A 27,896-nucleotide genomic window follows, 5' to 3' on the forward strand; every position below is an offset into this window, starting at 1 on the left:
TGTTGCTATACCAGAAAGATTAATATTCGCAGTTACATATTTATATCTATACTTATGATGGAATGGAATGTGAAGTTGGACAGTGGAGGTGTTATGATAATTTTTCTGGATTTGTGACAGGGGCTTCAGGGTTTTAGTGCTGACATTTTTTGGAGTGCTTGTCGAACAATATCTGATTGTTTCACTTTTTGCAAGATGTTGGTATGCAGCCCTGTGAGTCAGCTGTGCATTGATTAGTATTTATTGTACAGAAGGTGCATCCAATAGTAATTTATAGCACTCAGTCTGTTGCCAGAAGGTAGTAATGGAGGATTGGTGTCCATTTTTTATCATTCCTCTCGACCATATTTCAATTGGTGAAAAAATTTTGTCTCATTTAAAGTATTTACGCTTGTGCTTTCAAAATGAAGAGTGATCTTGTTGGATTTCAATCCTGTATTTTTCTGAAGGATTCTCTGGTCCTAGTTGACTTTTAAACTTTTTTAATGTAATAAGGCTAAGTGGCCTGGAGTAAGCATGTTATCTTAAGGTGCTCTTGTTATGCATAAGTTAATATCCATGCCGGTTCCCTCTTCATTCTATGAATGTCTTAGCCCAAACATATAATTATAAGTCACCTTGAAAAGAAAGTTCAATACAAAATATCATTGTTGCTCCTAAATAGTGCCTTGTATGTTCCTAATCATTCCTATTCAGCTATGGACCAAGGCTAATGAACTCTGGGAATATTTGAATATTTAACTATTTCATTTACTTTTCTTATATTCTTGATTTAATGTTATATGAATAAACTTTACCATAAGGTTATCCTTTTGAAAAATCTAAAGTGATTTTAATGATATGTTGATGTATCTTTTTAATTTCAAAAGTTTTGTTCTGATATTGACAGTATATTCAGTCTCCTATTTGAGTTTTTATCTTGGTGACTTGTATTAATTTATTTGCATATGTTTTCTGTGCTTCAGGCTAGATAGAGTTGTTCCCCTTGTTAATAGTCCAAGTTCAAGCTTGGGGAACCTGGAATCTTTGCCTTCATCTCCTGCTAATACCATGGATGTACCACCTGGAAGTCTTGCTGAGGACATTTTGGCTTCAGATCCTGACCTGCAAAGTGATGTGCCAGAAAATTGTTTGCTTCCTTCTGTGGAATATCCTTTGAGTCCAGAAATGTTTATGGGATCAGTTGACCCAGCTGTTGTGAGTCCAGCTCCTCCGAGTAAAATGAGCAAAGCCAAGGGGCAGTCAGCAAACCGTAGTTCAAGAAATAGCTCCAAATCCTCGTCAAGTGTAGTGAAAAGGTCACCTCATGTTCAAAGCACTCGCAAGACAAGGCGTGGAACCACATCTTTGAAAAGTAACTCTAATGTAGAAGATTTAGATGTTTATCCAGAAATTCACTTAGAAGAGGGATGTGCATCAGTGAGTGATGAGGAAGCAAATTTATTAAGATCACTTACCACCTCAGGAGAAGTTAATGTGAATGATCTAAATATCAATGTAGAAACTACAGCTGTGCCAGAAAATAAGAAAAATGAAGAGAAAGATGATTCAAATATGGCTCTTGCTTGCACTTCTGCATCCAGTGGAGAGAACTCAACTTCCGAGAACAGTATCAGGTAATTCTGAGTATGGCTTGTAGCGTTATCTATAAGTCTAACTTACTCTGATTTGTGAAGTGTTAGTATATATCAGGGTTTTTTTAAGTTTGTAAATTATATTTTACTGAATGCATTGTTGTTTACTGAATAATGTTTATTTATCTTTTGTGAAAATTTTCCATGTTATCTTTACCATTGCAGTGATGGAAACGTTATGGATTTTCCAAGTGTATATTCTATTGTACTTATCATTAAGTACTGTGGTAGTGTTATTCTTCATTGATGTTTGCAATTTGTGATTGGTATAGAATTAATGGAACCTGTGGTGACATGAAATGACATTTTTGGAAATTTAATGTTCATTTTATATTTGTTAAGGTGAACCCTCCCCCCTGCTGACCATACATACTAATAAGTTTTTTGTATACTAATTTCATGATAAGCAATAAATGCTGTAGGTGGTATTCTGTATCTCTTAAGCCACCTTTTCCAGGGCTTCCTTAATGTTGCTAAAGGCTACCTGAGTCACATAATCAATTTTGCTCCCCTTTTCAGAGATTGGTAAAATAATTGATATAAAAAAAGATCTAGTTTTTTTCTGAAGACTTCCAGGTGGTGTCAATTTTAAGTATCATGTCTACTTCTAATTTTTATGTACCTATCCCTAATTCCTTGACACTAAATCTTTTGACCAATTGCACTAATGGCCTTATTAAAAAATCAAACAAAAATTTTTAATTGAATTAATATGATGGCTAAAGCATTGGTGTAAAAGGCAATGTGAGTGGCAAGTGCTGTAGAATTTTCCAGGTCCCAGAAAGACTTAGATTAGATGCTTATTTGTAAAAAAAAAAAAAAGTCGCAGGAGTATGCATAGGTACTGCTGTGGGGTCATGAATGGTATAGATAAATGTTAAAATTTTGTATTATCTCTTATTGTAATTGATTACATGCAGCCATGGTAAAAGAAACCCATTTTGAGGAATAAATATTCAACCAGTGCTACTATCTTCTACTATGAGGAAAAAATCTCTCACTAAAACCAAGCATATTGAAAACTTATGCCTCAAAAATATGCGGAGTACATTATTCTTACCTGAGATGTGATGGAGAAAAACATTGGAGTGATAATTATTATTTGGGTGCTAAAGAATTTGGCTCCATCACCCCCTGGCGTGCATTACTTCATTGTTTAGGGGGGAGATAAAATGAGAAGGTAAAAGGAGGGTGGGAGGTGCTGAGGACGAAGGCTTCACAATGAGCAACCTTACATGATTGTACTCTGCAACTTTCCTTTACTGCACTGAATGTAGATAGTTCTCTACCTTCTTCGGAGGGCGTTGTCATCACTTTTTGTCAATAAAATGTAATGAATTTAATTATGCTGTGCTCTAAGGCTTAGTTTAGATAATATCCAGGCCTTTCTCAAGTGTAAAACTCAAGAGTTTTGATCTAATCTGATTGTCGAGTTTAATGATAGTGAAATCCCAAGCATACAGATCAGTTTTTTTTGCTGGCTAATGAGGTGAAGTAACTTTCTTTGTACTCCTACAATGTTAAGGGCTCAAAATTGCCAACCTATTGCAGTCTTACTTGGACTGGTGTCAGGCACGTAACCAGAAGTTTGGGTAAAGGGCTGCTTGAGAACTATACAGGTTGTCTCTGCTGATATTTTGTTGTCAATTCACACACATTAGAATCCATACATTTCATTAAGTCAACTATTTATAGTCTTACATTTAATGTAAATTTTGCATGAATAATGCTGAACGTTAACATTAATTGTTAGTGGCAGACATAAAATGTTACTTTATCAAAAAATGTAGGGGATAGATAGTGGTCTCTTTAGCTAATGTATCATGGGATAGTCACCAAAAGGGAAAATATTTCAGGGGTGACCTAAGACCCCTAATACTCCCTGTGGCTGTACCTGGCTGATATGCATTGTGTTAACAATTGAAGATTGAAAGGAGATATGTTTGATAATTATTTGTATGATCTCATTTGTTTTGTTAAGAAGAAAGGATAAACTCATAAAATTAAAGATTTTAAAGCAATTTTTGGCTAAAATGAAGTCCCAATGAAAATTAAATGAAACTGAAGTTTTCATTTCTTAAGGGATGCATCAGTGTATAATTTATTCCAACATTTTGAGTGAAGGCAATTTCGAAATACTATATGATCTCTGTAAGATGTCAAAATTTTTATCCTTATTATATTCTTTCTTGCTTGTGTCTAATGTACTACTGTAAATGTTTTTGCAATTTCTGGGTTCTATCATCAGTGGTTAGGACTGTAGGAGGGAATGAATCCCAAATTCTTTAATTTACTCATTTCAGTTGTTAATTACATGTTTTGGCTAACAATGTAATTGTGAAATACAGTGTAGTTGTTGAATCATCATCATGTTAATCAGGGGCATACTCTTAGGAAGTAAAAGCCACTTTAATATGAGGTTTTCTTTCAGATTAGCTAGACTGTCAGAATTTTAGTGGTGTTACTCTCTTCAAGAATGTGTTGTGTATCAATAATTACAATTTTCTCTACAAAATAAAATTTTCCATTAATGTAGCTGGTTAAGCTGAATGAAAAGAACAAAGAGCACCGTGGCAGCGGGGTTGTCAGAAAATTTTCTGACCAATTTTCTATCATAAATCCCGAGAAATAAATTGCAGACTCCCATTATGACTATCTTGGTGTTCCTCTGGAAGGCAACAGTCACAGTGATGCTTGCAACAGAATGGAATAGGATTTAGTAAAAGAAACATACCAGAATAAAAATGATAACTGGATACCTAGGAATGACATGTAAATGTGATAGTTTGCAAGATTTAGAAACTGTTGGAATAGATAAGGAAAAGTAAAAGAAGTGCTTAGTAAGGAAATATAAGTTCTACTATAAGTAATAAACTCTGTAATGGAGGGAAGTTGACCCTTGTTGTACAGGTGGAGTATATGGAGAAAATGATTACAATGGCATCATCACCATTAAAAAGACAGGAGGTCGGGCGAAGATTGCTGTCGATTAGTCCTTGAAGCAATCTAAAATAATAGACTATGTGCATGGATAGCAAAATATTGATAGATTTACCTAAATTATTAACATTGTGAGAAATAAAAGTGAATGTTTGGATTCTGTTTTTTTCTGATTATTGGTGTTGCCTCTCCCCATCATAATCTCCCCAGATAATTGGGAGTTCACTATAATAGACAAAGTTATACAACCTTGTTGAAGAATTGAATAGCCCGGAATCTTAGTATTGGATGTTCAAATATCAAAGGGACATCATCATTCAACTTAACAATAGCATAACATTTTTTAATTTTTTTCTCCCGACTTAAGTTTTTAGGAGAATGGCCAATGCTGTGCAGTAAAACATTTTTATCAACATATTAGCCATAAATAGCATTAATTCTCCATCCGTAGCTTATCACTCATTACTCAGAAGTGAAACTGGCTACTGATACTTAAAATTAACAAGTAATATCAACATTTGAAAGAGTTTCAAAGCAATAGCTAGGTGAACATTATAACTTGGTTATAAGAAAGTTATACCTTAGTATACTAATGGCTCTATGTTTCAAGTAAAGGCACATAGCTGCTGAGAATATAGACTTTCCTGCTAGTACAGGATTTGATGGTAGAGAGAGGTCAAATTTTAAATGTAGGCTTCTTGATGGAAACGTGGAGAATCAGAAACTGTATTTGAGTAACAGTGAGGCTTCTCGAGAAAAGCCGAATTCAGTCTTTCCTGCTAGTACAAGAGTTGATGGAAAGGCCGATTACTCAGCTGCCAAGTTATTTGTAATAGGCTAGAATGGCTGTTCTTATTTCAATTCCTGTATTATTATAATTATTTAAAAATGTGTGTTGACACATTTAATAGTTTTTTCACATTAAGAAGTGTTCCTGGTGTTTTATACCAGCATTCGAGATATGTAGAATTTGTGAATCTTAATTATAATCAAATTTTAGGTCCTTGCATTTCAATGTTTTGGAAGTCACACAAGCAGTAAATGCTCCTGTTATATAATGGCAATTTTGTGTTAATTGTTTTGGCGATTAATTGTTCAGTTTTTAATAGTGCATTAGTGTGTAATTGTGCATTTCAGTTTTTAATTGTGCATTAAAAATTGTGAATTTTGTTTACAGGGAGGAACTGGATATGCATATTGATGCAACGCAATCTGAACTAGACCTGCTTAAGGAAATGCTCATGAAGGGTACATCTGGTGGTGGTCCTGGCAATGAGGGAGACATATTGGGTGCAGGTGGAGGTTTGGAAGGATACTGCTTAGATGCGTCTGCATTGCTTGGGGTATGTCCGGCCTCACTGGGCCATCTCCTTGATCCAGCCGTCATTGAAGGCGGCGGGCATGTCTTGAACAAGGTATTTCAGTGAAAAGGATGAAGCGAGTTACACATGGACTTGAATGGGGTCACAATGCCCATATTGTTCATTGTTTCTGCTTCTGCTTCTGATGAATGATATGGAGACTTAAGAAGTAATTTACGTAGAAAATATGTACATAATTTCATCTAATAATAATTAAATCTGTAATATTTCATGTGCTTCACTACATACTAGTGTTATGTTTTCAGTAATTTTTCATTTGAAAGTACTGTAAAAGCTCTTCGTATTGAAATAGGAAAGACCATGAAAAAAAGGAAGTGCTGTTTTTGCTGACAGGCAATATAATGGCAAATGAACACACTTCTTCAATTGCTTAGCTTGCTCTAAGAATAAATGGTAATTACGAAACTCACTTCAGGCCATACCATACTGATGATGTCTGCTGTGGTCACCAAAAAATGACAAATGCATCTGTAGCATTCACTAGAAAGAAGAAGACAATTTTAAAAGTTTTTAGTAGAGATGGATCGAATAGCAGATTTCTCGACCTTGAATATCGAATTCGAATATTAAATCATCGCTCAAATATTCAAATACCTTGAATTTCGAATACCTCGAATACTAAACGATGAATGCGGGAATGTTTGACTCGGTTGCATATACAGCAGGAAACAAGATTTTGGCTCGTAATTGTGATTTCCTTTAACCTGTTCTCTACGCAGGGTGTAATTTCACGGCTTGAATTTTTCGAAGCAAAAGGCCAAAGGCTGTGTTTTCACGGTTTCGTGGTCAAGCATGCCAAGTGGGTCCCAACCACCATTAGGGTCCCTCGTCGCGAGAGGTCCGACCCTTTCCTATTGTCCACGCGGGGATTATCTCGGCCCATTCCGGCACTTAGTGACCCTCTCAAGGAAGGTGCTCATGGTCACTTATTTGTTTATAAGGTGGAATAACTAAAAACGTACGTGTTGCATTTTTTGAAAATCAATGCCAAGAATTACATTCTGGATGTTTTGCTGATCGGTTCCAAATTTTAAACGGTTCCCCACGTCGAACTCTTTTCACCGCTCTAATCTGCGAATTTGATTTAGTTTGTCAACAACTACAATGCCTATAACGGCGCTGCATGCACTAAACGACTAGAGTTCTTAACATTTTTCCGAACTACCAACGACGTGCGCGCGACAGTGTATGGCTTGAAATTCAAAGTATTCCAGGTATTTGAGTGCGTACTTTTAGCATAATTATTCGAGATCTCGAATATCAAATGCTTTCTAGTATTCGAGGTATCTGAGTATTCCGTGATACTATTCGCATCTATCGAAAGTTTTTAAACAGCAGGATCAAAGTAGAGGATTTCAAACAAATTTTAACACCCTTCATAATCAAAGAAAACTTCATTTTTCTAATAAATCTCTTGTAAATTCATGATTTTTCAATATGTTGTTTCCTTTTATGAAGGAAAGTCATTGTTGTTTTTTTTTTATATTCCTGGGGGTCCGGACCCCCACCCCCCCACTTCCCACCCACCCCCCTGCCCCCCCCGACTTCCCCCTCTCGCTATGCCACTCGTCAGTGGTTTATCCGAAGATTTTTCCTATTTTCATTTCCAAACCCAAGCTTAACAGTCTAGGTCCTGAGCATGTAAAGATGTTTTTAAAAAACAACATGAAAGCCTATAAAATGATTTTTAATTCATAAAAATATTAAAATGTGTTTGAAAATGTAAAAAGCATTCCTTTAACTGTATGTACCCAGAACAAACTTGAATAATTACTTCGTTTAATTGCAGGTATTTGAAAATGCATTTGGATCTGAAAATATCTGATCCGAAAGATCCGCCTCCGAAAATCAAGGATCTGATCCGAATCTTGATCCGATAAAATCCTGGATCTGTCCATCCCTACTAAAAACTATAGTTAAAATTTCAAATTCCTCATATAAGTACAGCACACTCCCGATTATCCGGACCAATGATGAGGAGAGACTGCACAAATAATCAGAAAACACGAATAACCCAAACTTTCACTTTAATGTCTTGTAATATTCATAATTTACGTAAAACAAGCAATACATTATTATTTATGCAGTTATTCTGTTATTTTAGACTGCTTCCTGGACTCATTGAGAGCTTCTCACTAGTTTGCGATCTTTTTAGCGACGATATCATGGTTTCACTCGTATTATTAATGTTCCATGTAAGGCCTGGTTTCGAAAACCACACATCCGTGGCTGTGTGTGATCACGAATACAGGAAAGTGGTTTGCACGAATGCCTCAAAATCACTGCTCGTTGTTGGAAACTACACTGTCAGGCACCACGCCATGTTGTCGCGTCTCGTGGAAGTGTACATCTGATCACGGAGCGAGGTCGTGCACGGCGAGGCTTGGAAAACAGGAACACAGTGCTCCTGTGAATGCAGCTAGCGTGCGATCGCTTCCGTTTTATGCAGGGGGTTCTAATGGAAATAGGTCTGTGTATCGTAGCATTAATGCAGTAATTCCGGTGATTTCGTGTCTGATTATTTTTTATAAAGATCGCGGAAAATATTGAACAAGAGTGAAAATCATGCGTGGATAATCCGCAACACGGATATACTGCAGCCGGATAATCGGAAGTCTGCTGTAACTACACATGGGCCAATTTGAGTATCATCTTGAATGTAATGTAGAGTATAATTTAGAATGCTTGATAGTAATTTGATGTTCTCTACCAGTGAAAATTTTAAGTGTTTTATCACCATTAAAGAAATCGCGGGAATCGGTTTTATGGTTGCTACTTATGTTTATGTGGATAGGCATTGCAAAATCTACAAATTTTAGCCTGCCACAAGTTTAGGACTGAGTGATGTAGGTAGTTGATTGGTAAATACTTAAATTATGTGAGATCTGCATTTCTTTTACCTGATGAATTGGTGCTCTGAAAAAGAATTATTTTAGATAACACAGGTCAACAGTGGTTTTGGTGCCGGAGGTTTTCAAGCTGATTCCAAGTATAATTGGGGTGCTGAATCCAAATATGATATTAGTTTTTTCCTATCAGCTCTAGTTTTCCAGATACAGATATGTTGTTACTTACGTAAAAAAATGTTCAATATGATGATACTACATAAATGATAAAACCCACAAAATATAAAGACTTGATTTATTTATAGGAATGTTAAATCACCTACAATTACAATAGTTTTACAATACAATTGAATACAAATAGTAACATTTTTTACTGAAATAAAACAATTTAAAGAAAAAAAAAGACGTAAAAACGTCACTCAAGACTACGGAAGCTCCTTTTGCGCGATTTTCTTGCGTGCACTTTGTTAAAACAGTCTCGTTTTAAGCACCAGCAGTAATCTGCAATCATATGTTTATTCCATCTTCCTTGGTAGCGATCTTACATTGTTTTGATTTCCTGGTGAAATCATTCGCCTTGTTTTTCACTTGTGTCGCCTAAATTTTCAGGAAAACAGTCTAAGTGACCGTGTATAGTGAACTTTTATGCTAATATTACATCCAAGTGGTTTAAAGTTGGAGAGCATATTGTTTACCAGCTCAATATAATTTATCTCGCTTGTGATTTCCCAGAAAAAAATTTATTACCAAAACAAATGAAAGCCAACTGTTTTTTTCAATCTCATTCAATGGCTTGACAAAAGCAGTATCCTTTGTAAGTTGTCTGATTTGTGGCCCATCAAAACTACCAGCTTTAAGTTTTTCTATACTTATCTGCGGCATTTTTATTCTAAAGTAGCCGAAGCATGGTCCATCCTTGTCAAGAACCTTTACAAATTGCTTCATTAAGCCTAGTTTAACATGAAGGGGCGGTAAGGTGATTTTCTCCCGTTCACCAAAGACTCAGCAATAATGTTTTTACCCAATAATTAAGTTTTCTCTCTTTGACCACTCCTTCTTAATCCATTGGTTTGTCTGTCCCTGCTAGCACAGAGGCACCAGAAACAAGGATATTTTGTGTTGCTAAATTGCTGCCCAAGAAGAAAGTTCACCAATTTGAAATCTACACAAATCACCTAGCGATGTCCCTAGTATTTTATCTTCTGTAAGGCCAATACTATTGTATCATATTCTTCTTTCATTTCAGTTGAATGAGCGATTGGTATTGAGCCAAACTTGTTAACATTGTGAAGAACACATTTTAAACTACGCTTGGAGCTATCAATGAACAAACGCCAATCACTAGCTTCATATTGCGGTAGTCCCATTCCTTTCAGAAGACCTCTAACGTCTAAACAAAATGTAAGATTGTCTTCTTGAGTAAAGAGGGGTAGCAGATCCTTTTCAACTGTGGGATAAAAATTTTTGTACCTTGTTCCATTAAATTCTTTTCATGCATCCTTGAAGCTAGTAGTTCAGATGCTTCCTTCGGTAAGTTCAATTCTCTAACAAGGTCGCTTAGTTCATCTTGATTAACTAGTTGAGGCTTTGTTGATACTGCCTCGTAGTCACTGTCACTATCGTCAATAGAATCAGGAATGTGTTCACATGGCTCATATTTATCCTCACATACATCTCGTAATGTCTGAAATATTAGGATCGGGATTTCTTCTGAATGGGGTACTGGGTGTCTAGCTGAAGGCAAATCTGTATATTGCCATTTGTGGCGATTGTTTCGATAAATTCCCGAAGCATTTACCATGCAAAAATAACAGTCGTCAATATGGTTTGTAGGTTCTCTCCAAACCATTGTCACACCAAACTTTAAACTTTTCCTTTTTCCTGTAGTTCAATACCGCTGATGTTCTGTACATGTTTTACACACAACATGCGGTGCCTACTTTTTACCTTGGTCACCAAGCTGAACACCAATATATCCTAGGTATGCACGTTTCACAAAGTCTGTAATGTTTTTCCTATTTTCTTTTAAAGTATATTCCCCACAAATGTAACAAAACACATCACAATGATTTACACAGCTTCTTCGAATTGAGCTCATTTTTAGAGGCTGCTTTACAAAAACTTTGAGAATTTGACCATTTGTTTTCGGAAATCCCCTTACTGCTTACTTACTCCCGCCTCTCCATTTTCAAAGACACACTCTCTCTTTACCCTATACCCCCTTTTTTACTCTTCTCCATTTATCTGTGATTCTTCCCACGTGTCGTTATTCTACAGTTATGACTAGGGTCCTTTTCCACCGTGGGTTTCCCACATCCCTTAATTGTATCTTTTCCCACTGCCTCCGCTCTGTACGCCTGTGTCCCCCTTCTTCAAACACGCCAAATCCTCCCCAACCCCTTTCTCAAAGGTATAAAGGTGATTTTCAAAGTAAATACTGCAGAGTGATTATGAATTTGTTTATTTATAGATTGATTTAAATTTGAAAAATATTTTCTGAAATTTATCAAAAATTTGAAAGAATATAACCATGAAATGCGCCGTATCTAAAAAAGTAGAGCTGTTACATAAAAACGGATATGATATTTGGATTCAGCACCTCTAATATTGTTAATATCAGCTCAAAAACTCCCGGCACCAAAAAAAAAGTTTTTTTTTGTTGGCCTGTGTAATCGTTCTTGGCTATGGCAGTTTCTATGTGGGGTATATCCTTAGTATTGATAGAGTTGTTGCAAAATTAGGGTTAAAGATCTGTGAAATTTTTATGATATGATGACACAATATAATGTTAAAAGTAATGCTGTACAAAATCTAAGAATGAAATGAAGTAGCTCATAATCAGCTAGGGAAATACAATTCGAAATTTTCACACTTAAGTTATGAATATTGTGCAGTATATATCCAAAAATCTGTTAAAGGCTTTGCCTTCATTTTTTCAGGTATGGTACTTCATTTACACTGATTGATAATGATTCAAAGGCAAATTCTCTTTTGGGCTTTGATGCCTGGTTAAGTCCAGTTCAGAAGATTCCAATAGCATCATGCTAAACCACTCTATCCTTTACTGTGGGTCTAATAAGGCTGCTAGGGTCATCATGGCATTCATTTTCATTTGGCATTGTGGGATGCGACCTCTGATCAAGCTTTCAGAAGTAAAAATTTCAGAGAAAATGGGTTTTAATTTAAATAAACTACACTCAAAGTATTGTGAAGAGTGATTGCATTTTGAATTGGGATTATTTTCCATCTCCACAGTTGGAGCTTATAATATTTCACAATAAATAATGACTGTAAAACTCTTAAAAACCTTGTTCTATTCCTCATATCAGGACAAGAGAATTCTTTAATATTTGTGGCTATAGAATTAAATGTGATAGATATGAAAGGTAGTTAAAGCCCAGTAAATATGAGAATCAAGAGTGCTCCACAAAATTTCTGCATTCTAAACAATAATCTGAAACTCTGGAAATGACTGTCTATGGTCATGAAAGTTGGAGGTGATTTTCCATGCACTGATCATATTTGCTTTCATGATGTCCCGGTTATGAGGAGTAAATGAGGGGGAGGGCTTATATTCAGGGCCGGATGTACCGTAAGGCAAAATAGGCTCGTGCCTAGGAGCGTCGCAGTCCAAGGGGCACCTTCTGTCACCTCATGCGAGTGGCTATGCCTTATCATAAAAATACGAAAGGGGGGGATCAAGTGAAGAGGGGTGCTCAATAAGGTGCCCATATCGTAACTTTGGGTAAATCCGGCCCTGCTTATATTTCCTCACTTCATTTTTTTTTTTTTAACAAGTTAGGGTATATTTTCAAATTCTTCTGCATTTAGATAGAAATGTGCCTTAAAAATTTATCAATTTATAAAACTAAAAAGAATAAAAATGGTGCAGTCAGTTGGGAAATTTTTTTTAAATTGTAACTAATCTGCCAAGTTTTCTATAACACTAACATCAAGTAGTTTGAAAACATAATTTAGCTAAAAAATTATGAATCCATAGTTATGATCATTATAATATGGTAATGACAGAGTTGGGTTTTCCTCATATTTGACTTAAAGATTGTGAGCTAGAACATTTATGAAATATTAATGAAACCAATTGTAAAAATGTGAAACAGACAACACTTTTTAATAAACATGTTTTGAGTTAATTCATAGTTGAAGTTAGAATTGATTGAAAATTGCAATAATGTAATTTATACATGGGATATTTTTCCCTAAATTGAGACCTCGAATGTGTCGAAATAGATAGAGAATATGAATTATTAAGCTTTAAATTACCTAATTTTTTTGTTTATTACAGCTTTTTTCTTCTGATGATCCTTTTCCAATTGGTTTAAATTCAATGCCTGGCAGTTCCGAGGGATTTGGTAATAACACTAAGGAAAATCCAGGTAAGCTACTTTTGAATGAAAATTTCTATTTGCCCATTTTTCAGCTCAAAAATGCCACCCATGGGTCATCTACCCTTAAATAATACGATTTTTCACCAACGTTTCTATGTTTCTGGTTGCGATAGTGTTTGAACTTTTTAGAGAGCTGTATTTTTCTGTTTTTCGATCCTTCAACTTCTTGAGTTACTCATGAGGAAGATTTTTCTTCGTGGCCTATCTTCCCCTTCCCTTAACTGAATTCTTTTAATGAACTATGATTTTGTGTCTGAGTGAATTATCCCCTTGCTGCATTTCCAATTCTATTAAAATTTATGCAGTAGAACCTCACTTATGAAACTTTCAGGGGATAACCAAAAAAAGATTCATAAATGAGGAAGTTTCAAATGTGAGGTTTTCTGGTATTTAGCATGAAATCCTTTTCAATAGGGGCCGGTTTATTTCCAGGATGCAATTACTCATTTGGAGGCAAGAAATTGAAGCCTAAGAATCTTATTTACTCACAAGCAACACCACTGATGATATGTTACTTTAAGAAAAACATAACTTTTGCATTCCTGAACAACATTACCCACGGTTGAACGTCTTGGTTGAATTAGCACTAAGCCGCTAGGCTGTCGTACTGGAGAAATTTTGGACTGGTGATATTAAATGCTAACAGAAAAGACAATTTTCTAACAAGTTGGCTCATTAATAGCAGTTTTCAGGAAATTCATTTTACCACCTATACACAAAACCCAAGATTGGAGATTAATGAAATGAGATATCTGAGGAAACTCCTCCAAATTAACCCTACAATTAGGAAGCAAAATTTCACTATTGCATCACGAAGGCTTCATACCCAGTGGAACCGGGTTCATGTCCTGGCCGGGGCAGAAACTTTTCAGAGATGGCTGTATCCCTGCTTGAGAGTAGTGTGGAAGGAACTTCCAGTGCAACACACTGTCCGGCAGATGGGACGTTAAGCCCTGGTTAAGCCCATCGTTACATCCTGGCTCTATCATCAGATATTTATCTTTAAATAGAAAATGATCAACACGTCTAACAAACGAAGCTCTCACAACTGCTGGAAATAATTACAAACAATCACAACAATAGCTTCGTGTGATGTTTAGGCACCTTTGACGTCATCGAGGCTTCGTCGGCAGTGGCTTGGGGGGTGAGGGAGTTTTTCCCATGCTTTAAAATTCGTTATATTTATCATTGAATATCTCGCGAAGGAAAACTTAGGTATACATGCGGTTTTCTTTTTTGTATTCGGAAAATAATTTTCTGTCTGCCTGTGAAATAAAAAAAATTCATGCAAGTTCCCCATTATAGCTTCATCATGAAATTTAGTTCGCTCTACCATAGCGACGTGAGTTGCGACTTTCGTCGACCCATTAAAACACAGTGGGTGGCAGCATTTATTTATATTAGTACAATCCAGAACACTCCATCGCAATATTTGCGCTCGTGGGCTTCATTGTACAAGCATCATTTCCATCGTATTCCAGATAGACAACTGTCGATAAGGAAACGTCTTGAAAGGCCTTATGCAGGAGTTCTCGAAGTAAAATACGTCACGATGATGATGCTGTTGACTGCAAACCCGGTTTTTGCAAAATAATTAAATATGGTGGCAGGTGCGACACGCTCCCAACCTTACAAAGCTGCTGCATTACCTTCAAAATGGTCCTCTTCAATTTCGCCAATCCCTTACATCCATTCGACAAACCAAAAACTCCACTAAAATCTGACTGTAATGCCGCTTTGCCGCAGAAATGACCCCTCGGTCGAGAGGTTGCAACTTAGCTGGTGCAGTTGGGGAGAAGAAAATAACACGCACATTTTTTATTGTTAGTCCTATGTTGGGGCCCGTGCAGCGATCGAGGAAGAAATCTACTTTCTCCATGAGTGCATCAACTCCTGCCAACCACCGCTGAATTAATCCCGCTGTCATTTATGAATATTTGCTGCTACCACAGGGGCGAGGCATCACTCTCACCAGTCTAAACATGACATGTTTAGACTGTGCCAGTGGCGTAGCCAGGGGGAAGTCTGGGGGTAAAAAATATTTTGAAAAATGAAGTTTTTTCGATTATGAAAAGTGTTAAAATAGGTTTAAAACTCTCTACTTAGTGGTACTAATTTAGTACCCTGTTTTTCTTAAAATTCCCCCCCGTGTTTTGGCCCCTCCCCCCCCCCCCAAACAAAATTCCTGGATACTCCACTGGCTCTAGCATTCTTAAAACAGTGGGGTTTCACGTACTTCCCCACTATAAACGGAGGTAACTTCTCCAAGCCATCACTATTGGTGCATAGGAGTACTATAAAACGTTCTTTGCTCATTTTTCCCCCGCAACCCGCCTCTTTCTTTAGAGTATGGTCAGGAAGCAAATTATAAAAAAAACGTTTCGTCAGCATTAGATATGTCTTTAGAACTGTTTCTATTCAGCTATCCATTCCCAACTTCTTGCTTGCTCCTTCAATATGGGCCCTGAAATGGGGATCAGCTCCGGAAAGATAGTTGAAGACATTTGTCCATTGGTATTGGTGGTATGATGGTTTTCGGTTAGGCCCCTGGGACGCAGTGTTAACAATTTCCGACCGTTAGGTAAGAATTGTCTACAGTATTGATGACCGAATGTCACACTTAATTGCGATTGCCGTCTTCTTCATGCAACGATCGACGGCCGTCGCAAACCTTTTCCTCTGAAGAAAATCAACACCGCTTCACATCACGTTAGGACATCGCTGTTATTGTATGACAGAGACCGACTGTTAAATTTAAATTTTTTTATAACTTTAAATTTTTTTACAGTCCTACTACCTTACATCCTCAGTGAAATTATTTTTATTCACTTCTTGTGGTTCATTTAAATTTGAAAGTAATTCCGATAATAAGAGTTCATCCTTGTAACTGAGTATCGAGAACCGATAGAATCCAACCGGTATTTAGAGCTGAAAAAATTGAAGAACCGACTCCTCCTTAATTCTAATATTAATATAATGTAGTTATTATGATCGTTTGCATGTACATTTAACATGAATTTCGAGTACGTGTTTATAAAACAAATTCTATTATTATTAATTAAAAATTTAATGCACTGTGACTTTCTGCATACCTATACTATTTCATTTTCTTGGTGTTTTTGTTCATTTTTCAGATTTTTCTGTGTCTGGAAATGAAATTGCTGCTTATAATCCTACATTATTAGACTTAGTAGAAGATGATGATGATGACTCACAAATTCTTAATTGGTATGATGAAGCATCAGCGATGTCTACTCCAAGTGATGATGTGCCTGCTCCTACCTCAGGCTCTAGTAGCAGAAGCAAAAGTTTTGCGAGTGTTAATGTTAGTGGAACGAAGGGAAAAGGGTCAGGGAAAGTTGTTACATCTGTCATTGCACCTAAGAATGCAAATCCAAGTCGTAGAAAAACAAAGTGAAAAGTAATGCTAAGTTACTATTGTAGTGAAACATGTTAAGCATAACATGAAAAACTTGAATGTGGTTGTTTATTTACTGTATATATGGAAAGCTCCACAATATTTACAGTTGCTGAAGTTCCCAGTTTTAAACATTTAGGCCAATAACTTAATTTACGTAAGTTAATTTGTAATGAAATACTTGAGCACCGCATTGACCAATATACATATTTTAAGTTGATTGCTTGAAATGTAAAAAAAATTACTATGCATTATATATCCTGAATCAAATAAGGCACTGGTTTTGTTGAATTTTTATTTATTGTATGCAAAAAGAGCCGAATCATAACGTTCATGAAGAACTACGGTAGCTACTTTTTGTATGTGGGCCTTTTGTGATTTATGTAAATCTCAAAGCTTATGGGGGGCCTATTCTGTGGAGCCAGTCAAGGCAATGCTTTTTTATGAACTTTCTGGCTTTCTTTTGATGGCTAGAAGTTTGTGCGTTACTTTTAATACTGTAAGGAAATTATGAAGTCATTAATAATATTATAAAATTACATTTTGAAGTTTCATATTCACGAGAATAAGTTTAAAATTTTAGTCATCTAGTGTTAGTTATATTTGACTGAGATCCAGATAAATGCATTTTTACTCTTTTTGCCTGAGATAATAGTTGGCCTCTACTTTAAATTGACTAGGGTTATAATTAATTGATCGGTTGCTCCTTGTAAAAATGATGCAGTAATTTAACCGATTTCTAACCTCATAATGCTGTATCTTGTACAAAAGGTATAAATTATTGTAGTAGAGAATAGTTCTTATAGTGTTTGTTATCACCTTATTCTCCACTGTCAGTTACAATTAAGACTTTTACAATTGTTTTGTAGTTTTTATTTTTTTATTGTTGAACAAATGTTTTGACTGAAATCACTCTCTTCTGGTGTCATTCACATCCTCTGTTATGATCACATTGAAATGATCGCCTTTATCATTTTACGTATGACATTCACTGTAGTCAGTTTTTATTGAAAATGTATATGGGAAGTAAAAGGGTGAGACCTAGTTGCATATTCAACACTGCACTGCTGTTAGAATAAAATTGCTATAATGAAGAAGTTCCAGATTTTGAATCTGAAGGGGACTCTGAGAGCATGGCAAGTGAGTGCATTATAGTAGAGGCATTACTTTGTGGGACTGATAGTTTGTAAGATATAATTATTCTAAATTTATATTTTTTCTGTAGCTCTTGAGTTTGAAGATCTTTCCTCTTAACCAATGGATGATAGGTGCCTTGTATGTTAATATTATAATACAGTTTAAGTGAAGGCACCTGCCTTTGGATTTGTATCTCTGTACCTATACATTAGCAATCAGACTTGCATGTGGTTAAAAATGTAAATATTCTATTTTTGTGTGTTGATAAGTATGGTGAGGTTTGTGAAATAAAAATGTATCCTATGTATTTGCTGATCTCTATCATTAACTATTTCCATACACTGAAATTTCGAAAAATCTGGCACATAATTATCTGTTTTAGTGATTATCCAAGCTATTTTTCTTCTCTCAGGACAGGAAATTCAGAAGAATATTCTGAAAGGCACAACAGTGAAACTCATATAAAGTTTGATGCAATGCTAAAAATTCATCTAAATATAACTGAAAATTTAAGCATAAAAAGTTTTTTCCATGTACATTCATATATAATATTGCAAACCTAAGATTGGTGTACTGCTAACCTCCAGTTCTCCCTATTCCAAGCCATTTATTTTTCCTCCCTGAGGGTCTTCTTCCATGTATCCTTCTTGATTTGTCCCTTGGTCTTCCTCTGATGCTTTCACCATGAATTTTTCCTCCCATAATGTTTCCCACGGATCTGCTGTCTCGCATAACAAGGCCAATCCTCAGTTTTCTTCTTCTGGTGTACAATATCCATGGTGTCCTCTCTCTTCTCCTATATACCTCCTCATTTCTCATCCTATCCATCCATTTTATCTTCAGCATCCTCCTCCAGCACCAAGTCTCACAGGCCTCTATTCTTTTCTGATCACTTCTTCCGATGGCCCAGGTTTCTAACCCATTGAGTGCCACTACCCAAATGAATATTTCTAGCATACTGCTTCCTTGTCTCCAGTCTTATCCTTTTTGAATATAGTAGCAGCCTCTTCGCTATGAACTCTACCTTGGCTTGGGATATTCAATGCTTTATGTCTGTCGTTCTTCTTCAGTCCCAGGTAGGCGAAGTGCTTCACTTCCTCCAACCTTAGAGGTGAAATTCGGCCAGTTTTCTCTCTTCTGCACACAAGTATGTATCTTGATTTTCTTCTGTTTTATTTTTATATTATGTTCCTGAAACATTTTGGTCAAGAGTCCCATCGGTCTTCCTCATTGCCCTCAATGGTTATAATGTTATCTGCAAATCATATCATGTCTTTAAGTACTTCTTTATTCACCTTCATCACTTCCTCTGTGTACGTATTGAAGAGTGCTAGTGATGAGTTAGACCCTTGCTGGATCCCTTTGTGGCGTTATGTCTTTAAATCTTCCAGATTCTGAACGTAAGTCCCAGACACATGGAACTCCTATCGTCTGTCACTAGCTGGATGAGGGAAAGACTACAAACAAGAATAATCAGCACTCAAGAAACAATTGCCACAAAAATAAGAGTCATTTTCAATCAATATCTATTACAAGTACAAATATTCAAAATCAAATTTATTACAGAAAAAAATGATAACTAATAATCTCATAAGAAACATTGCTAAAAACTAAGTACAAGCTGTATTTGCCTGACAGCACCAAAAATGATTTTAAGAAAATCACTCTCTCAGCCGAGCGATCAGTTCACTCCGCGCACAGAAAGCAGAAGAGGCTGACCAAACCCCGAGCAGTGTCAGAGTGGAGGGGAGGATTTTGCAAAGGAGTGGGGGAATAGTGTGATGTCCAAGTTAGCTGCATCGGTGTAAAACTCTGTAGGCACCCGTGTTGACTCGTACCTCTGGGGTAAATGTCTTGTCATCCAAGCCAGGATTGGGGGAGAACAGTGTACCGCCGGGTTTCCTCTATCTCCTGGGTTGGAGACAGTCAAGTGGAATAGCTGGTAGAGGCAAGCCATTGGAATTCAAGGAGGGGAAAGACATAGTAGGGAGAGGTGTTGGAGGGAGAGAGAGTTGTGATAGGACAAGTGGAGTTCTTCTCACTCCAAACTGCATTCTTATGCCTCAGCACCCACTTCCCCTTGATTGCCAGGAGTAGGTATTCCTCTGCCATACTAGCTATACATATATGTCTTGATCTCCAGGTATGGCTGGTTCGGAGACAAGAGTTCTGAGACTTAGTCTCTCCGAGCCTTTGGCGAAAATCCTTAGCGCGAAAGGTCCTTAGCAGGAGAAGTCCGGAGGAATTTCTGGGGGGGGGGGGGGTATTTTTGAGGGGTACACTAAAAAAGCCACACCTTTGTAATTTTTTCTCCCTATACTTCTTTTTCCTCACATGCATATATTGCCCACTTGGTGCCAGTAGATGATTCTTCTGTCATTGCAATGAACAACATATTCTGTATGACATTATTAAATGGCTTTTTCAAGTCCACAAAGGCTATGTGGATCATTTTATCAACCAGTACTCTAAGGCTTAGTATTTCTTCCATTGTCCCTCGATTCTTCCAAAATCCTACTTGTTTTTTTTTTGTAAAGTTATCTCCAATATTTCCTTCAATCCATTTTCTGAGTGAGAATTTTGGATGCATGTGATACTAGGCTCAGGGTTTGGTGCTCATAACATCTTTCAGCATTTGACTTTTTCAGTATGTCACCATTGTAGTCCTCTTAAAGTCTTCTGGCAGTTTTTCAGATTCGTAGCCGAATTCGTACCCTGATTTCCAAATTTAGCCTGCTCCTCTCCATCTTTAAGTTTTCTAGTTTCCTGAATACCTCCAATAATCTAACGTTCCATGTCCCAATCCTACATCTGACTCCTTAAGAGACTCCGAACCTATCCTCAGAACTTAGCGCGAAAAGTCCTAAGCGGGAGAAGGTTTTTCACGCAAAGGCCCGGAGACTCTTGCCTCCGATAATCAGCCTCCGAACCAGCCATACCTGGAGAGCAAGACTTATATAGGGAGTCCTGCGGAGGAATACCTACTCCTTGGCAATCAAGGGGAAATGGGTGCTGAGGCACAAGTATGCAGTTTGGAGTGAGAAGTATTACCATAGTCCTATCACAACTCTCTCTCCCTCCAACACCTCACCCCACTATGTCTCTCCCCTCCAAGAATTCCAATGAATTTCCCAGTGATGTCTCCAACCCAGAAGATAGAGGGGAAAATTCCAGCCTGCACGCTGTTCCCCCCTCCTACCCCGGCCGGGATGACTGATGCTTGGCGGAGCTGTGAGTCAACAGGGGCGATTTTTTGGGGCAGATTCGCAGCTGATTGAACATCGCCCTTTTCATCCCTCCACTCCTTGGCAAAATCCCTCTCCTCCACCCTGACACGTCTCGGAGTACGCAAGGTCTCTTTTGCTCGGGTGCTCGTGGTAGACGGATGCCGTGACTGACATGGGTGATTTTAGCAAAATTATACAGCTTGTACTTAGTTTGGTAATGTTTCCTATGGGATCATTAGTTATCATCGTTGTTTTATGTAATAATTCTGATTTTGAATACTTCTACTTCAAATGGATACTGATTGAAAATAACTCTTAAATTTTTTTTGACAATTGTTTCTTGTGTGCTGATTTCTTGTTTGTGGAGTCTTTCTCTGAACCAGCTTGTGACTGACGATTGGAGTTCCCTATGTCTGGGGCTTCCGTGCACAATCTTCAAGATGTAACGACGTAACGCCACAACGTCAGCTTATTCATAAATTGATTACTATTTTGTAAGTATTGGCTGCGGGTTTGACTTCAAGGAAACTCTTAATCATATTGCATATGAAATTATTCAAACTATTCAGTTTTTCACTGGTGGTTTCATTTGTACCAAGCATAGTTTTGTCACAAGATGTCATTTTCGAGGTGAAATTCTTGAGCACAGGCAACACGGTGCTGGCAAATAGGAGGGAAAGGTAGCGATGAGTGATTGAGCTAGGTGCTTGAGTGGGCATTGGTCTGGGAGGGAAGGAGGCAGTTATGGATGAGTAAGAAGGAATGCAAAGGGTACATGAACTATCTATTCATGTATGTTAGACTCTCCTCTCCTGGTAAATAACTACGCATGTGCAAAATGTATTGCAGGAGTACACCCTTTTTCCACTCTTGGCAGCTGGACGGGAGAGAGCTATTATCCATTCTGAGGCACTGTCCCCACCACATCAATATTCCCCTTTCACCCCCTCCCTTTTCCTCTCCATGTGGCCAACTGGAGTCTCCATGTGGCCAGTCCGTGAAAGTAAATGTATACTCACTCAAAAGCAAACCACACAAAGGAACACTGTGCGATCTCCAAAGATTACCTTTGGAAACACTGTGGGCTGGAGAGCGATGCTTACTGCACGGAAGTTAGAGGGAGACTGAGTCCTCCTCCACATTTATGTGCCACTCTTCTGTGATTGGGTAGAAGAGTGAAAGGGAAACAAGTGCATTCAAGGTCACCCACTATGAGTCAGGAAAAAGGTTTAAGGATAAATGGAAAACTAGAATAATGACCTACAAATTCAAAGGTTCACTCACACTTATGTATCAAAATTATATTATGTATCATTATTATATATAACATATTTTTTTTAAACTTGAGGGTGAACTAATAACATAATAAGGACTTTTCAACATACAAACTTTCCTTTAATTATTTTTTAGCAACTTCAAAACTAAAAAGTTAGCCAAAAGAGAAGTAAAAAAATATAACGTGAACAAAAGTGACACACTGACTTCTATAAGTTCACAAGTTAGTCTGCATATGATACATAGGAAAGTACCCTTTTTTTCTAATACATTTTTACTGAAAATTACTCATTTAAAACTTCTTCCAACATGGTTGATTATTTTTATTGCAAAAATTTTTAAAGATCAATTAGATAGGAACCAGTTCACATATTTCCATAAACACAATAAACAACTGCATTGTAATCAACATTTCTGCTGATGAAGATCATAAAATTAATCTAAAAATTACTAAAGTATTAAAAGACTACTTCACATCTACCACAAAATCATGAGGGGAATGCATTAATCTCAATGATTCCATTGGAATAGTGAACATTTAATAGGAATGACAGAGTTAACTCATCACACCAAAATATCAGAATTGAATTAGGGAAAACACAGGTGCTGGAACACGAGTTCTGCCTTTCAAGTCCACAATCTCCATTACAACAAGGCATTCACTTACTTCTGCACCCACTTTTTTCACCAGTTCACAAGCAGCCTGGAGAGAGCCTATGAATAAGATAAAATTACTTTTGATTAGTAATTCAATTCAAGGACTATGTATATAAAAAATTAAAATTCATTTCCAACTTGAGAGATACAGTTTGATTTCCTACAGGTAATTATTTAATTTTATGCAAACACTGATGTGTATAATAAAGACTTATGTATAGCGGAAGCTCAAGTTAGCATGTACTCATTAAGCGAAGAAAAAATATTTGCATTTAATGCATAATGTATGCATTATATGCAAATTATTGTCATTAATTTGGTTGGTGAAAATTTTTTGCTAAGCAATAACAAAGTTTACAATAATGATGTATAAAAACTATTTAGATCCCTTGAATTTCATTTTATAACAGCTCCACTCTGCAAATGTGTATTGGGAATTATTCTCATTCAAAATGTTATGCACCTTGATAGTGATGGATAACTTGGCCATTTTCATTTCAACAATCAAACTTCAACATACATACAGCCAAAAAAGGTGAGATAAATTTATTCATCACACGACTTTTTTCCTATAATAATTTTTTTTGTGGCAACATGATAATTTTAAAAAGTTGTTTATCCACAGGTCACCCTGGGCCATGAATATGTCAAAATATGTAACCTCACAAAAAATTGGCCCAAAAAACTTGATTAATGCATAAGTTTCAGTGAAAATAAAAAATCTTATCCTTAAAAAGTTATAACATAGTGGGGATGTGCGAGTACTCACAAAATTTGAGCCAAGTAGTCGAGTGCTTCGAGTCCCGTTATGAATGTCGAGTCAAGTCGTTTCGATTACAGAGCTGTTGAGGCCGGCAGGTTAAGAAATATGTCGATAGGAAGCGCTATCATCAAGCTCATGCAAGAATAACATTTTTAAAGTCAATAAATCGTTTTATTGCCTTGGCCTGAGGTTTTAGCTTGCTTTATATGTAGCAGTCAACTACTATAATAGTCATCAGGGGGGAGGGGGCAAATACCTTTTCTTCAGCGGTGGCAGCCGACCTTCTTCCAACCCGGCAGCAGTGTATTTGGAGCAATGGCAGTGGACCACTGCATCGCTCATACTTTCTCATGTGATACCTTCCCTACCCTACTTTTTTCATTAACACGCTGAGAGAATATGTAAAAATTGTTAATATTTCTATGAAAAAAATAAGTAACTTTTAGGTTTTAGCAACAATGCCAGTTCATTCCCATGTCTGACGGCCCAAGTGGTTGCATCTTTTAGCTTATATCAGTACTAAAGCATAATCCTGATCATCTGGCTGCAGTTTATTTGTGTGGAGATTATCCATGCCTGAGTTTCTCACACCTTCGACGTTTTCCTCGATAGTTATAGAAAATATGATCAGACAGAAAAGCACCAGGATATTGTATTTTCATGCAAGACTACAACAGGCATATTATTTCATCAGAATTCCCTCGGTAAAATGGAATTATTTAATTTTCTTGCTGGCAAGGAATGTTTCAAGATATGTTCATGTAGGATTTCCATTTAAAATTCAGGTAACGGGGAAGATTGCTTATGAACGTATCAATTCTAATCGTGTCAATGGTTACAGTAGATATCATTTTTTCCACGGATTCAATAAAGTAATCCTTAGCCTCTTCTGAAGTGAACTCGAAAGTTTTGTTACCTTTAGTTTTGCCTACTTCAGAATTGATTACCTTCCACAAAGCCTTGTTTTTGTTGTTTGAACTCTGTATCCCTTTATAATAGCTATGTAAACCAGCAAGTTTACTCATCATGTGCATTCAAATTATGTTTCAAACTGACTAATTAATCTAAATTAACCAAAGTAATCAAACAAAATTCTTACCACCAGTTGCCAGCAAGTCATCAACAATCAGAACTTTTTTCCCAGCTGGTATGCTATCTTCTTGAACTTCTAAAGTATCCTAAAGTTAAATGCAAAAACATATCAAAAATAAAATAGAACCAAAATATTTATAGAACAAGGAAAACATGGGTCTTTCCACCTCAATTCACAAGGATTTGTTTGGGGTGTCTGAAAGCTTTCCCCAGCATTTAAAATGCAGACTTTTCAACTAGCAGCCAAGGTCTATAACCACTAATCAATCATGCTCCCCAAGAAACATTGTTATCTGGGTTAAAGCATTGCAACTACCTGCATGCATGGAAAAATGAAAAAAATTGAGATGTACACCAACACCTATAAACTATTGTTTTATTAATTAAAATTTTACCAATAACCACAGAAAAATAAGATAATGATTAAATATTAATGACACTCCTTACTGGAGCATCAAATTAGAAGTAGTGGCCATGAATTTAAGTATGCTGAGGAAATTATGCTTATAAGGTTGTTTGACAACCACATTATGCTCAATCATTAAATTGGGGTCTCTTCAGCATCAGGAAAGTCAGACTTTGAATTCTAAAAACTGTACTATTACCTTTCCGTACTCCAAATCATATTCCAATGACAAAATTTTTCCTGGAAGCTTTCCTTTTTTACGGAGAGGCACAAATGGCACACCCATGTGTAGTGCCATTTGCGGCCCAAAGAGAAATCCTCTGCATTCTAAAGCAGCAATAACTTGGACTCCTCGCTTCACAGCTTGTTCTGCACAGTATTTCATGACTTCATCCAGCATTATGGTGGCATCTTTATCATGATATACCGAGAAAATATCCCTACATAAACAAAATATCATATAATGAACACAGAGGCAGTGGAAAATGATGCAAATTTAAAAAAATATCATTCTCAGTCAGAAGCGAGGTCTACTGGAGGTGGAAAAATGATCTTTCCTATGACTACCCTATAAAAAACAAATTAAAGATCTGCAATAGTTGATGGGGAACATATAACTTCCATGAAGAAGGTATGGAACTAATATGTAACACTTCAGTAATGTAAGGTACTGATATTAATGTGAGAAGTTTGGACCTGGAATGGGGCCATTTCCTGAAGGATTTTAAAAGAATATTCCTATGCAATAGTCATTAAAATTATACAAACTTTGTTTAATTCATGCTATTGCTTACAATAAGCCAGTTTATATTGCATTCACACCTTCTACTTACAGAACTTCAATATCATAGCAGTCTGAAGTTTGGACATGGTTCAACAGTATTTTGAGTGATTTATGGAATGCAATAAAATATTCTCCTTTGTCACGACCTCAAGAGGATTTAGAATGGACTAAATAAACTTCTTAGTTGTCATCTTGTAGAATTCGATATCACTTTCTAGCAAAATAATGACATTCCTGCCATATCCTAATAACTTTTAGATATACAACCATACTTCATCCTCTTAACTTTTCTTCCCATCGTAACCATCATTCATATGAAAACAATATCTTTTCAATTATATTATCTAAGGTGAAAAATTTAAGCCATTACCTCCAACACCCAACAATGTCTTGTACCATCTGAGATAGAGTTCAGTCATGGTATACATAATATTATACAACTTAAGGTCGAGATAATTATCCCCATTCGAGACGGCTTAATAGCAATGTCCTAGAAGCCATTTCATTGACAGCTAAGCATTATTAACCATAAAAAGGGGCTGATTGACTGAGTTAATATTTCTACTAAAGCGTGAACCTCGATGCTGGCATTATTAACTGACTAAAAGATTAAGTAAGCAGCTCCAATTAAAAAACAACTATTCATTTTGGATCAATGCGCCAATACAATACGAAATGCAGCGAATGACGAAAAGTTCCATCATTTACTAAAACATTTTGGCTGTCTTAAGACAATCTATGAATATTAAAACCTAGATGAGTCTCCGGAATGTTCTGACACTTCCCGGGATTAGGCCTAATCGTCTACACATATTTTTAACGCCAATATTTCTGAAAAAAGCATTTCCAAAAGCCAAAATATGCCAGTGCTGCATTAGAATTGGTATCTTACGACTAGAATTTGTATTAAGCAACTGGTGTATTAAAATTTCACTATTGGATGAGTAGATTCAAATAAACAATTAAAACCAAATCAATGAATTGGTTTCCATCATCAAGTACCTGAAACATATTCCCGGTTTAGGAAAGTCAGGGTAAGCTCCAATTCGGGTTTTCACAACCTCTATTTTCTTCAGGATTTCTTCAGAGAAATCCATTGAGATTGAATTTTTTCCAAATGATAATTGCTTATTCCAAGTCCAAAATTTATGATAGTGAAGGTGCAATTGTTTCCACGTAGAGGTTCTCGATTTTGATAGCCCCAATCGCTTCCCGAGTAAACCACTGTCTGGGGCCGTTTGTCACCGGGACCAAAACACAGTATTCGCGGGATCGCGGGCCTGCACCCCCTGCACCCCTCCGCCCTTCCACGTTCTCGCGCAAGCTCCAGCCCAGCCTGAAGGGCAATGATTAGGGATGGGCAAAAATAACCGGTTTTATTTATAACCGGTTTTTTTCAAAAGGTTAACCGAGTAAAAACCGGTTATTTTTCGACGCCGGTTAACCTGAGTACTCGGTTTTTTTTGGCATAACGGAAAAATAACCTAAGAAAAATAATTTGACTCCTGATTCCCGCACTCTCTCGCGAACCGTTGGAACTACCAGCACTTTTGCCGCTGCCACTGGATAAGGTTTTCCTGCGCCTCTACCGGCCACAGAGAACATTAAAACCGGTATTTTTTGATGCAAAAAAAACCTAGTGGCCGGTTAAAACCTAGGCCACGAGTACTCGTTGGCATAACCGATGGCAGGCGGGAGAGAAAAAACCGGATGAGGGAGTACTCGTTGGGGAAACCTATCGCTGTGGGAAGGTTTTTATCAATGGAAAAACCTAGTGGCCGGTTAAAACCTAGGCCACGAGTACTCGTTGGCATAACCGGTGACAGGCGGGAGAGAAAAAACCGGATGAGGGAGTACTCGTTGGGGAAACCTATCGCTGTGGGAAGGTTTTCATCAATGGAAAAACCTAGTGGCCGGTTAAAACCTATG

The 27,896-nt window shown here is 36.9% G+C and overlaps 2 protein-coding genes across 3 annotated transcripts in view; one reads left to right on the forward strand and one right to left on the reverse strand.

The window, feature by feature from the left end:
* The window catches only part of LOC124157973 (heat shock factor protein), a 39,372-nt gene extending 21,302 nt beyond the window's left edge, over positions 1-18,070 (forward strand). The window contains exons 7-10 of one of the 2 annotated variants that reach the window (XM_046533115.1): positions 966-1,616; positions 5,752-5,917; positions 13,106-13,196; positions 16,343-18,070. In XM_046533115.1, coding sequence (XP_046389071.1) covers positions 966-1,616; positions 5,752-5,917; positions 13,106-13,196; positions 16,343-16,626 — 1,192 coding nt within the window. In that variant the 3' untranslated portion in view covers positions 16,627-18,070. Of the gene's footprint in view, positions 1-965; positions 1,617-5,751; positions 5,990-13,105; positions 13,197-16,342 lie in introns of both variants that reach the window. The other variant, XM_046533107.1, reaches the window with a different exon arrangement.
* A 4,290-nt stretch (positions 18,071-22,360) lies between these two features.
* Positions 22,361-27,274, reverse strand: LOC124157997 (adenine phosphoribosyltransferase). The gene is made up of 4 exons (XM_046533138.1): positions 26,970-27,274; positions 25,383-25,623; positions 24,785-24,863; positions 22,361-22,979 (listed from the first exon to the last, which is right to left on the reverse strand). Exons 1-4 carry the CDS (start codon positions 27,062-27,064, stop codon positions 22,843-22,845), a joined length of 552 nt encoding a protein of 183 aa, XP_046389094.1. The 5' UTR covers positions 27,065-27,274; the 3' UTR covers positions 22,361-22,842.
* Between the last annotated feature and the right edge of the window lie 622 nt (positions 27,275-27,896).

This window comes from Ischnura elegans, chromosome 1 (genome assembly GCF_921293095.1).
Source record: "Ischnura elegans chromosome 1, ioIscEleg1.1, whole genome shotgun sequence".
Lineage (NCBI taxonomy): Eukaryota > Metazoa > Arthropoda > Insecta > Odonata > Coenagrionidae > Ischnura > Ischnura elegans.